The 13,432-nt window shown below is 34.5% G+C and overlaps 1 protein-coding gene across 5 annotated transcripts in view; it reads left to right on the plus strand.

Moving 5' to 3' along the window:
- Positions 1-13,432, plus strand: part of Lrba (LPS responsive beige-like anchor protein) — a 648,575-nt gene that overhangs the window by 99,490 nt on the left and 535,653 nt on the right. For all 5 annotated transcript variants that reach the window (XM_040293201.2, XM_040293202.2, XM_040293204.2 and 2 more), the window contains exons 10-14: positions 700-897; positions 1,094-1,227; positions 4,793-4,901; positions 5,226-5,378; positions 11,089-11,257. In XM_040293201.2, the coding sequence (XP_040149135.2) occupies positions 700-897; positions 1,094-1,227; positions 4,793-4,901; positions 5,226-5,378; positions 11,089-11,257 (763 nt within the window). The remainder of the gene's footprint in view (positions 1-699; positions 898-1,093; positions 1,228-4,792; positions 4,902-5,225; positions 5,379-11,088; positions 11,258-13,432) is intronic.

Raw genomic sequence — 13,432 nt, forward strand, 5'->3', positions numbered from 1 at the left:
TGTGATCCTAGGCTTTATAATCTTGTGGGACCACTGCCATATGTGCATTCCATCATTGATCATAATGTTGTTAAGTGGTGTGTGACTAGATGAAGTAAATCTTGACAGAGTTAAAGAGAGAAGTACAGAGTAATGAAATGAGAGTAGGAAACTTTAATACTCAACTTTAAATAATGAGTAGAACAACCTACAGAAGATCAATAAGGAAACAGGACTCGCACAACAATCTAGACTGATGGAATTAGCAGACACATACAGAACACTCAGTGCAATAAAAGTAGAATATACATTCCTCTCAAGTGCACATGGAACATTATCTCTGGTAGATCATGTGGTAGGCTCTGTAAACAAGTGTTAATACATTTAAAAAATTGAAATAATAGTATCTTTTTTGACCATAATGGAACTAGACTAGAAAACAACTGATGGGGCATAAATCACAAGGGAAATTAGAAAATATCTTGAGACAAATAAAAATGAAAACATAATGTGTCAAAACTTAAAAGAATCACCAAGTAGTACCTTTAGGGAAATTTATAGTGGTAAAAACTAGTATTTTGGAGTGCTCTCTTATTTGATACTGTTAGAAAAATAATCAATGGTATGTCTCCTTAAATTTTTACATCTGTGGTGATTTGTATTTAGATTTTCTTTTGTGATGTATCACTTTAAGTATTCTTTTTTTTTTTTAATTCATAGGGTACATTTAAATTTAAAGCAGAAAGTGATCTTTTCCTTGCTGAACATCACAAACTCTTACTGTATGATGGCAAACTCTCCAGTGCCATTGCCTTCACATACAACCCGCGGGCTACCGATGCCCAGCTTTGCCTGGAATCTTCTCCCAAGGACAACCCTTCGATTTTTGTTCATTCCCCACATGCACTCATGCTCCAGGTACTACTGTGATCTTTTAAGAATATATCTATGGGCAATTCTGGTGACTTATTGGTATGTACTTGATAGCTTCTCTTGAACACATGGAATGCCACATTTTAGTGTTTCTGCATTTACTATTGTGCTTTGTTTTAAACTGTTTTGGAAAAGAAATCATTGAAACTTAAGAATGTATCTTTTTTTTTTTTTTTCCAAGGATGTGAAGGCAGTTTTAACACATTCCATTCAAAGTGCTATGCATTCAATTGGAGGAGTACAAGTGCTATTTCCACTTTTTGCACAGTTGGATTATAGGCAATATTTATCTGATGAAGTTGACTTGACAATCTGGTGAGTGTCTTTTATTTTAAATTTCATGTGAGAGTTACTTTCATCTTTATTGAACTGCATTTATTGTTTGCCTTTCACATTTATTATAGAGTCAGAATATTTTCTTTAAAATGGTATTTCTTTTTTTAATATTTCTTTTTTTTATAATTGTACACAATAACTTTTATTTATTTTCATGTGGTGCTGAGGATGGAACCCAGGGCCTTGCACATGCGAGGAGAGTGCTCTACTGCTGAGCCATAACCCCAGCCCCAAAATGGCATTTCTTTATAAATGGCATGATAAATCCATATCAATGACAATAGTATTCATATAATTCTGTTTTGTCATTAGGAAATATGAAAGCTCTAAAAGCAGCAAATGTTTTAGAATGAAGTTATCAATGGCAATAATGGATTTTTAAAATTAAATTATTTATTCTAATTTGTTATATATGATGGCAGAATATAATTCATTTCATATTACACATATAGAGCACAATTTTTCAAGTCTCTGGTTGTACACAAAGTATTTTCACACCATCCATGTCTTAGGGTAATAATGTCTAACTTATTCTACGGTCTTCTCTACCCCCATTCCCCTTCCCTTCCCCTTCCTCCCCTTTGTCCTATCTAAAGCCCCCCCACCTTTTCATCCCCCATCACCATTATGAGTTAGCATCCTCATATCAAAGAAAACATTTGGCCCTTGGTTTTTTGGGATTGGTGTACTTCACTTATTTAACGTTATATTCTCCAACTCATTCATTTACCTGCAAATGCCATGATTTTATTCTCTTTTAATGCTGAGTAATATTCCATTGTGTATATATACCAAAGTTTCCCTATCCATTCATCTACTGAAGGGCATCTGGGTTGGTTCCACAATTTAGCTATTGTGAATTGTGCTGCTATAAACATTGATGTGGCTGTGTCCCTGAAGTATGCTGTTTTTAAGTCCTTTAGGTATAGACTGAGGAGTGGAATAGCTAGGACAAATGGTGGTTCCATTCCAGGTTTTCCAAGAAATCTGCATACTGCTATTCAGAGTGGTTGCACCAATTTGCAATCCACCAGCAGTTTATGAGTGTGCCTTTTCCCCCATATCCTCGGCAACACTTATTGTTGTTTTATTCTTGGTGGCTGCCATTCTGACTGGAGTGAGATGAAATTTTACAGTAGTTTTGATTTGCATTTCTCTAATTGCTAGAGATGATGAACACTATTTTCATATATTTGTTGATTGATTGTATATCCTCTTCTGAGAAGAGTCTGTTTAGTTCCTTGGCCCAAATAATGGATTTTAAAAAAGTCTGTATTTTTGTCTGTTCTCCCCCTGCCACTCTTTTTCTAATATTTTTGTTTAGATACCAGGGATTGAACCCAGGGGTACTTAACCACTGAGTCACATACCCAGCCCTTTTTATTTTTTATTTTGATACATGGTCTTGCTGAGTTGCTTAAGGCCCCGCTAAGTTGCTGAGGCTGGTTTTGAACTTGTGATCCTCCTGCCTCAGCTTCCTGAGCCACTGGGATTAGCAGGCATGTGCTATGGTGCCCAGCTATGTTCTCATTTTTCAAATATTTTAAGTTCTTAGCTGTCAGGGATTTATTATGAGAATTTAGGTTTTCATTTTATTTCTCAATCATGTATACAATCAAAAGCCAAAAACTTTAATAGTGTTATGAGGTGATTTAAGTCTATGTGTTTTTAAAAATTAGATTATACATTTGGCACTTTGTTTCCTGTGTTGTAGTGTTGAGTCTAGAAAAGGCAAAGGCATTTGAATTCTAGGATGAGTTATAAAGCATGTGAGAGGATGGCTGAATAAATTTTCCTGGCTGTATATGCTAGTGAACCTAACCATAGTAGAATAATTATGTTTCATTTATTATTTGAGAAATGTAAATAAGTTTTCTATCCTTCTCTTTTGAAATTGTCTTTGATTTCTCCTTTAATTCGCAACTTGAAACCCATTACTAAATGATGGAATGTTCTCCAGATTATTAGGCTATGAAAAAAATTTTATGAAGAAATGATCTATTGAGTTTAGTATTTGCCAATTTTTATATATTTATATAGATATTGGATATCACTGTTACCCAGGCTGGCCTTAAACTTTTGACCCTCCTGCCTCAGTCTCCTGAGTAGCTGGAATTATAGTTGTGCACCACCTTGCCTGGTTTGCTGGCTATATTTAGTATATTAAAATTAAATTACCAATAGGTCATAGAATATCTTTATGCTATTCTCTAAAAGGGCTAAGTTTCTTTTTTTCTTCCTTTTCTTTCCTCCTCCTCTTCTTTTTTCAAACATTTTGGTGTCTTTATTGGAATTGCCAGCAGCTAAAGCATTGATGTGGAGGAGGAGGTTGGCTGCTACTCTTGCTCTCTGTCTGGGAATCTCCCGTACTTGCTAAAAAGGAGGCAGCTGATCTTATTCCTTTTCCTTGTGAATATCTCTAAATATTGTAGGTCGTAGAGTATGGTTGTAGCCCTGTCACGTTTAAAATTTTGAAGACTGTCTGGAATGAACAAATTTCTTAAATTAGTATTCAGGGATCTTACAAGTTTTCTCCAAATTAACTTTACTTCTTATCTTCTTTGCTCATATAATTCTGCACAGTTCACAATAGGCCATTTAGAACCTCTACTATGTTTTGAGGATTTAAACCTTTGGATGTTTACTTTTTTCCTCCTTTTAACCAATGGCTCTTCAAAATTGAATTCATTTGCTTATCTAAGTGTATATATACATTTCTTTTTTGGTACCAGGGATTGAACCCAGGTGTGCTTTACCACCAAGCCACATCCACAGCCCTTTTTTATATTTTATTTAGAGACAGGGTCTCACTGAGTTGCTTAGCACCTTGCTTTTGCTGAGGCTGGCTTTGACTCTAGATCCTTCCATCTCAGTCTCCCCAGCCATTGGTATTATAGGCATGTGCCACTGTGCCCGGCCCCAGCCAATTTTTATATTTTATTAGAGGCAGGGTCTCACTGAGTTGCTTAGGGCTTTGCTAAGTTGCTGAGGATGGGTTTGAACATATGATCCTCCTGCCTCAGCCTCTGGAGTCGATGGGCTGACAGGTGCGTGTCACTGAGCTCAGGTTCTAAGTGTATTCTTTAAGTCCTTAATATACTTTGTACTTTTATTAGCCAGTTCTATTACTTGTTTTGTGCTTTGTTCATTTTTCTCTATATAATGTGTACTTGCATATTGTTTCTAAGTCATTCATTTATTAATGTGTATGACAAAATATATGAAATAGGTGTTTGAGTAGATCCTAATCATACATTGAAAATTTAAATTTAGTTCTGCAATAATCTTGGAGGCTGTTTTGGTAGAATGGCAATTTCTTTGAAATTGAGATTTTTATTGGGGTGTGTGTGTGTGGGTGGTGTTGGGGGATTGAACCCAGGTTTAAACATCTTAGGCGTGAGCTCGTGTCAATGAGCTGTATCCCTGGCCCTGATACAGAGAATATTTTATTGAGATAAATAGAAGGCTACATATATCTAATGTAATTTTTTAAATAGAATATGGTTTTTCAAATGATTGCCTTTTTTTTTTTTTTTAATTCTAGTTCAACCCTGTTGGCTTTCATAATGGAGCTGTTGAAGAACTCAATTGCTATGCAGGAGCAGATGCTTGCCTGTAAAGGCTTCTTGGTAATAGGATATAGTCTTGAAAAGGTAAATAAGAAATATTTTACCATTTGGATTCTTTATTTGCAGTTCATGTACTTGTTCCCTAAGTGATTAAGAAATCCCTGTCGACAAACATGTCTCCTTGGTTAACAGAAAATTAATTAAATTAAAATAACATTTTGTTGTTTTACCTTGTTTCTATTCTTGTATTAAAGAAGTGTGGTAGGGAGCCTCATGCCCTCTTTGACTTTGAGCATAAATTTGTGGGCCAATTTTTTTTTGTGTGTGTATGTGTGTGTGTTGGTAGCCTGTAATTTACTTACCTTGCTTGAATTAGTAGTGTGACCTTTAAACTACTTTTCTTTGCAGTCTTCCAAATCCCATGTCAGCAGAGCAGTACTTGAACTTTGCCTTGCATTTTCAAAATATTTGAGCAATCTTCAGAATGGGATGCCCTTACTGAAGCAATTGTGTGATCACATTCTTCTTAACCCTGCCATATGGATTCATACCCCAGCCAAGGTGACAGATACATTGATTTTGTTTTACTATCTTTGCTAAGGTTTTGTGTTTGAGGAGAATGATAATTATGAGGATATTCTTTTTTTCCTTTTACATAATATTATGTAAGATTCAGTGGCTTACCTTTTCTGACTAAGTATGTTTTTTTGCTTTTCAGGAAAATTTGGAAGTCAATGTGTTTCCCCTTCTTCTCTCTCTCCCTTTTTGTAAATGAATGTTATTATATTTCAAAATTGAGCTATGGTCTTTATTTTTTATTTTTATATTTATTTATTTATTTATTTTTTATATATGACAGCAGAATGCATTACAATTCTTATTACATATATAGAGCACAATTTTCCATATCTCTGGTTGTATACATAGTATATTCACACCAATTCGTGTCTTCATCCCTGTACTTTGGATAATAATATTTATCATCACATTCCACAATTATTTTTAAATAAAGTTTTATTTAAGAGAGATTTTGTTTATTAAATATATCAAATTTAGACAATTCTGATGTAAGTATGTAGCTCTGTTCTATTGCAAATATATACACATGTATATATGTACATGTATACATATATATACATGTACATATATACATGTATATATACGTGGTGTGTGTGTATACAAACACACATACAGAGAGAGAGAGAGAGAGAGAGAGAGAGAGAGAGAGAGAGAGAGAGAGAGATATTTCCATTCCTTAACAGTTTACCCTGTTCTCACTCTTTGTATCTCCTTATATACTTTTGCATTTTACCAATGTAATGAACTCTGTGTTTCATTTTTTGCGGGGTGGGATACTGCAGATTTAACCCAGGGGTGCTTTACCATTGAGCTACATCCCCAGCCTTTTTTGGTTTTTATTTTGAGATGGCATCTCACTGAGTTGCTTAGGGTCTCATTGAATTGGTGAGGCTGGTTTTGAACTTTTGATACTACTGCCTCAGCCTCCTGAGCTGCTAGGATTATAGGGTGTGACACCATGCCCAGCTCTTCATTTCATTCTTATTGGTGCAGCTGAAATGTCACTCTTTCTTTGGAGGTGGGATATACTAGTCTCTCTCATTTAAATTTTATATTAATTCAGATGATAAAGACATGTTTATTTGTACCTACAATGTATTTTTAGCACTTTAATAGCAAACCAGTTACTTCTATGTGAATATAAATGAATTTGTGGTAAAGTCTGGGAAGAGTCTTTATTAAATTCTGATGGATGTATTAAATCATCCTAAAAATTTAGTAGTGGTAGTTTCAAGCAAACTTGACAAAGGAAAATTTTCATTAAATTGCCTAATTATATCCATAATTTTTGTTAAAAGTCATGTTATTTCAAACCCTTTATTTTCTTCTCTCCTCCTCCTTTTCGTCCACTTGCAGTATCTATCATTGTTTAGGTTAGAATAGCACATACTTATTCTAGTTGTCAGAAAAAAATGTATGAATACTTTCTTGCTTTTCTGGAATTAAATAATATCTTAATTTCAGCTGGTCTTTTCAAATGTTAAAGAGAAAAGCAGCTGCTGACTCAGATTGCCATTTGGAAATAATCAGAGGAGGCAGCTGGAGGTTGTAGCTTTTTATCTCCAGGTTAAATTTTGACCTCTTTCGCTTTTCATGACCTTCAGTCTTATTTCTTTTCAAGGATTGTTTCAGGTTTCTTTTTAAGCCTTTTACTAGACACTTTTTTGTCTTGCTAACCAGCATATTTGTAAGGTATCATGTCTCTTTTGAAGTGGTCAGAAGGCCTCTTATTAGGTACTTACTTGTAGGGGAATATTTTTTAAGATAATTGCATGATTTTTTTAGATTTATAATATTACATTTAGTTTCTTACCTTCTACTTTTTAATAACTTTTCCTAATTTCCATTTTAGAATTTGTGAGATTGATAATAAACTTACTTCTGTTTCAGCCATCTGCTTTGTATATCCATGAGGGATTTCATTTTTCTTTTACTTTACTATAATGGTAATTATAACAAAGGGCAGATCCAAATTTTGTTGGACTTGAAAGTCATATAGTTTGTCATGGTGGGAGTGAGCTCCTTCAGAAAAAAGAATACAATAGAGTGCATACAAAACTACTCTTAGGATCATAGAAGGAGCATGCATTGATGAGTAGTTGAAAGTTTAAGCTTCATTAGCTTCAGAGTAAATCTATCTCTGGTTACTTAAGTCAAAGGTATGACTGTATGAATGAAACTTTGTTTTTGGAAAAGGAAGCAGTAATTCATAATTTTCATTTATTTTAGATCTGCTCAGAGAAAAAAATTTTAATGACCTAACAGGAAATATGAATTTTCATATCTATAATGGTCCTTTGTTTACCCAACAAGTATTTGTTGAGTGACTGCTTCTTCCTGGGTGGAGTGGAGAACAAGATAGACCTGATTTTTACCTTCATAGAATTCAGATCTATGGAGAAAGATTGAGTTACCTAATTTATATGGTTATTGGATTCTATAATGAGTGAATGAGGGAAGGTTTATTCATAATTAGCTTATGGTCTTTAATCTTAGGGTCTTCATTCATCTGTGCTGTTATTAAATCCTATTCATTTTTCTTTTACTATAGTATAATTCTTAGTAAACTTTCTCTAGTTTTCTATTTGACTGATTATAATCACGTATCTGCCAGAATTCCTGTGTGTTTCTATTTCATTTTTATTCTTTGTTCTTTTTATTAGTTTTTAAAAAAGTTTTCAGTAAATGTTTCTTTCCTGTATGTTCTTTATTTTTTAGTTGTAGATGTACACAGTACTTTAATTTTATTTATTTATTTTTATGTGGTGCTGAGGATCTAACCCAGTGCCTCACATATGCTAGGCAAGTGCTTTACCACTGAGCCAGAACCCCAGCCCCATCCTCTATGTTCTTAACATACCGCACTCATCAGATCATTTCTTGGCTTCAAAGCTGTGAATGGTTTCCCATTATCTTCAGAATGTAGTCCCTTATCTAGCTTAAGCCTTCTTAACAGGTCTCTTCTCTAGATATTTTAGTTTAGAAGCTCAGATCTTGGCTGCTAAAAGACTCAATTGGGGTGGGTTTTTTTTTTAATTTGTTGTTTAGTACACATTAACCTTTATTTTATTTTTATGTGATGCCAAGAATTGAACCCAATGCCTCACACATGCTAGGCGTGTACTCTACTGCTGAGCCACAACCCCAGCTCTGGAGAGGTTTTTAAAAACAAGAACAGAAGCAGAATCCCACTCCCTCCACCTTAGATTTTTATTTCATTAGTCTGATGTATGCTTCAGAAATCAGTATTTTAAAAAAATGTTTTCTAATTCTTATAATGTGCAGTTAGGTTTGAGAACCACTGTTCTAGGTTTAGGGAATACTTTTATTTCAACCACTATTTTCCTTATTTACAATTTCTTCTTTTCGGTCTGCCTGTCTTACTCCTTATCTTCGAAGCCTGTTACTCAATTGGTGAAGCTTTTCCTCACTATTTCAACTTACCCATAATAGTTCCTCTGGCCTCTGCATTTGTAGTATTTGAAGCTTATTCTCTAATTAGGTCATGACCATTTTTTTAAAAAATATTTTTTTAGTTGTAGGTGGACACAATACCTTTTTATTTTATTTATGTGGTGCTAAGGATTGAACCCAGGGCCTCACACATGCGAGACAAGTGCTCTACCCCTGAGCCATAGCCACAGCCCTCATGACCATTTTTTGTTTCTGCAGATGTATTTATTGTCTCTGATTTTTTGCTTACGTTTATGTGTAATTTTCTCTCAAGTGTATTTCAGCTACTGAGGGCCAGTGTATGTGCCATTGTATACCAGTAACTCAGCGCTGTGTGTATGTAGTTGTAAATGTTTACTGAATGACTGAAATCAAGTGGTTAAGAATTTGAATTATGTCATAGGAAATTTTACATTGCTTCATGGACAAATAGATAGGACCTATCCATTTAAATAGCAGTAGCTACATTAAAAAAAATCACCCTTCAGCAATCATTGAATCTTAGTATATGTATAGTTTTCTAAACTATAGTAGTCTTCTCAGCCCCTCTTTTAAATGATTCAGATTCTGTCACATTTTACCATTACTAATTGATTCTTAAATTCATTTGACCTTGATTGTTTATTTGTAGGATACCTGAAATATAGGTACCTAATTTTCACTCTCTGAAGAAATCCCCAAGGGGACACTGAGGTATCTTGCAGGGTTAAAAATGAAAATGCCTTCCCTGTCCAGGAAGATAATATAACAAATGTTCCATTGTAAATGATCAGGAGTGATTTGGTCTGTGGCCAAGGGTAGAGAGAGAGAGTGTGTGTGTGTGTGTGTGTGTGTGTGTGTGTGTGTATACATACATATACATACATATATGTATATTACTTAAAGTTATTCAGTTTATAAAATGCATTCACTAGCAATAAAATGAGAAATTCATGATTTCAAGATGAGAGTAGAAAAAAAAAGTAGTCCTGATTTTGTGCTGCAGTAAGTACTGGAGTATAGCTTTGGTGAATTTTAGAGGTACAATTTTACTGGACTTTTATATTAAGGTGATCTATGTAATAATGGAAAGCACTTAATCCTTTTTCTGATATAGGAAGAGCTTATTTTGAATCTAATATAAACATGTAAGTTCTTATGTATTTAGTCTATTTATGAGACCAAAGAATCCTTTCCTGAGAGAAATGATATACATGTATAAGAATTGGAATTTTATGATGAAAATACTAGATTTAAATGTTGTGGTAATGAATATCATAACAGAATTCTATTTTTCTAATAAATATTTCTTAAGATAAGCTCTGAATTTTTTTTTTCTTTTGTACTGGGGATTGAACCCAGAGGTGCTTAAACACTGAGCTACATCATCCCTGGCTTTTATTAAAAAATATTTTATTTAGAGACAGAGTATTGCTGAGTTGCTTAGGGCCTTGCTGAATTGCCGAGGCTGGCTTTGAACTTGTGATCCTCCTGTCTCCAGACTCCTGAGCTGCTGGGATTACAGGTGTGTGCCCACTGTGCCTAGCTAAATTTTTTTTCTGTGGATTCTTGCTTTTGCTTTTGATTATTCCTGTTTTTTTTTCCTTTTGAGTTACTACTGTTTTTTTTTTTCCTTTGAGTTGTTATAACTTCTAATTTTCTGAAGAAAATTTTAGCCTTTTAAAACAACTGGGTGTTGAGTGTGGTGGGGCACGCCTATAATCCCAATGGCTCTGGAGGCTGAAGCAGAAGGATCTCAAGTTCAAAGCCAGTCTCAGCAAAAGCAAGGCACTAAGCAACTCAGTGAGACCATGTCTTGAAGTAAAATACACAATTGGGCTGGTGATGTGGCTCAGTGGTCAAGTTTCCCTGAGTTCAATCCCCCATAACCCCTACTGCAACCCCTTTCTTCAATAAAAACCCAACAACTGTGCACATTACAGGTAGTTGGTTTATTATAAAGAAATTACTCAGGCTCATGAATAATTGCTGATTGCTAAATGGCAAAATTATTTCCATGGAATAGTGTTGTACAATTTGATATAATGGGGGTTTTACTTTATAATGCTACTGTAAAAATAGAAATTACTGATTTGATTTTGTGAGGTGTATGTATGCTTGTGTCTCAGTGTGGAGTGTTATCTGTCCTGAGGATTATCATCAAGCTCAGTATCTTACTTTTTGGAACAAGTGTTACTGGAAATGGGATAAAATGCTGATGGATTTCTTTGATTTAAGTTTTTAATGTTTTACTTTGTAGGTTCAACTGATGCTCTATACTTATTTGTCCACTGAATTCATTGGTACAGTCAACATATATAATACGATTCGCAGAGTTGGTACAGTGCTTCTCATCATGCACACACTGAAGTACTACTATTGGGCAGTGAATCCCCAAGACCGAAGTGGTATCACCCCCAAAGGATTAGGTATATCCTCTTTGCCTATGTGTTATCCCAAGAGCAAATCAGGATGTTTGATAGTATCATATTATTGTGCAGTTTTTATAAACCATTATGGCAAAATTTTATTTTAATCTTATAGATAATTTTAATAGTTTGTTTCCTGTGTTTGCCACAAGTTGATAACTTGCTCTTTATATGGAAGAACAGTGCTTGTGCCCATATAAGTTGTTTGGGTAGCAGATATGACTAAAATATTTATAGTGCACTGCAAGTAAGAAGAAATTTCTTAGTTTGTTGCTGGTATTGGTGCTGAGATTCATTGAAAACAGTGTTTTGGGGAGATGGATATTTCTTAAAGAAGTAGGGGGCATCTGCTTCTAATAGAGATAATGAAATTATTATAAAATCACAGTAATGTTTTTCTTATTAGTCAGGACTGACTCAATGAAAGGTTAATATTCATTCATCATGTCAGCAGTTTATGGAAGGGGGAAAATAGAACTTGAACTTTTGCAAAATCTTCAAATTGGCTATGTAAAAAACGAGTTTTTCAGCTGATGTCATGTGACTGTTTGAGGTACAAATTGATGCCAATGTCCAGAATTTGCCTCTCTACTAGTTTTTCTTCTGTGTTGGCTGTTTTAGCATATTTTTTCCCTTTATAGTGGCCAGCAGCAGTCTATCTTCACATCTTTCCAGCTTTAATTGCAACAGAGCAATCTGCCTATATCCAGTATTTTCAGCAAAAGTCTCTTTCAGTCTCTTTGCAACTTGGTGGTTCTGACTGCAGCATGTTCCCATATCTGTGGCAGTTATTGTACTGATGGCCCAGAACACTTTTTTGGAGAGTAGGAATGGGTTCAGTCCCTTGATGAAATTGAAGGGCTGTGGTTTGAAATCAGGAAATAGATGGCTGAGGAGCCAAACAAGATATGTTCTCATCTTAGTCAAAGGCTATTTAAATATACAAAGACACATTTCATATTTATATAGTACTTTTTAAGTCACCTTCAAAATAAACTCAGTTTTCTTTTTCTTTTTTTTTTTGAGAAAGAAAATTGGATCTTTACTTTAGAAAGCTGTGAGGACATAAAAAGTGATATGACTTGTTTAAGCTGGCAAGCGTGTGGCAGATGTAAAGCCAAGTCAGAATTTCCTGGTGATGGTTTAATGTTGCTCTGGATGTATCATGTCTTGTCCTGGGTGCTGGCTTTGTATTCTGACCTTCATTTTATAACTAACTAGTGACTGGGAAACTCTCATTCTTCACATGAGAGAGCTGAATAGACTTCTTGATTCTATTGTAAATCTTTAGCCTGTTCTTTGTCTAGGAATTATCACGTGGAACACATTTTAAACAATTTTCTTCCTATTTTAATTGATATTTTAAGGCCGTGGTGGTCCTGTGCCTTGGTGGTCTAGTAACTAGTTAGCTGTAAATAATGATGGGAGGTGTGGATTGTAGAATATATGAGGCAAACAGGTACGAAACTTAAGATCTTAGAACAATGGGTATTTGGTTTCAAAAGCTTTTTACTTTAGAATTATATGTTTGAGACATGAAAATTGACTTAATGTGAGCCATGTGTTACCAAGGACTTTTCTAAGCAGAGACTGAGATGTCAGAGGTAGTCAGCATAATGTTTCCCTTCTTCATGAACAATGCTGTGTGGTGAGGCATGTTTCTTTTTGAGATTTTTTTGTAATAGCTATAAGAGAAAAAGTTGTTTTCATTTTGAATTCACATATATTATTAATTTTCAAAGTTTAGATTTTCCTTTTTTTAACTTGTTACCTTATTAACACCTTCAGAGTCTTAAAATGAAAGTGTACATTATTACTGAACACAAATTTCATTTGTCACTTCATTTTTATGTTTTTGAAATCTTTTGATCTACTTAAAGTATAGACTTTTTTATTGTAGTTTCAGCACAATCTGTTTTGTGCACTTGTAGTATTGTGTGTATAATTGTGTGTGGGATTGAATGCTTGTCTTTTTCTTTTGAGGGGCATAGAAGGGGAAGTCACTCTTATTTTTTTTTTTTTTTTGGTACCAGGGATTGAACTCAGGGGCACTTGACCACTGAGCCACATCCCCAGCTCTATTTTGTATTTTATTTAGAGACAGGGTCTCACTGAGTTATTTAGCACCTCACTTTTGAGGAGGCTGACTCTGAACTTGTGATCCTCCTGCCTCAG

The sequence above is a fragment of the Ictidomys tridecemlineatus genome, chromosome 9 (genome assembly GCF_052094955.1).
Source record: "Ictidomys tridecemlineatus isolate mIctTri1 chromosome 9, mIctTri1.hap1, whole genome shotgun sequence".
Lineage (NCBI taxonomy): Eukaryota > Metazoa > Chordata > Mammalia > Rodentia > Sciuridae > Ictidomys > Ictidomys tridecemlineatus.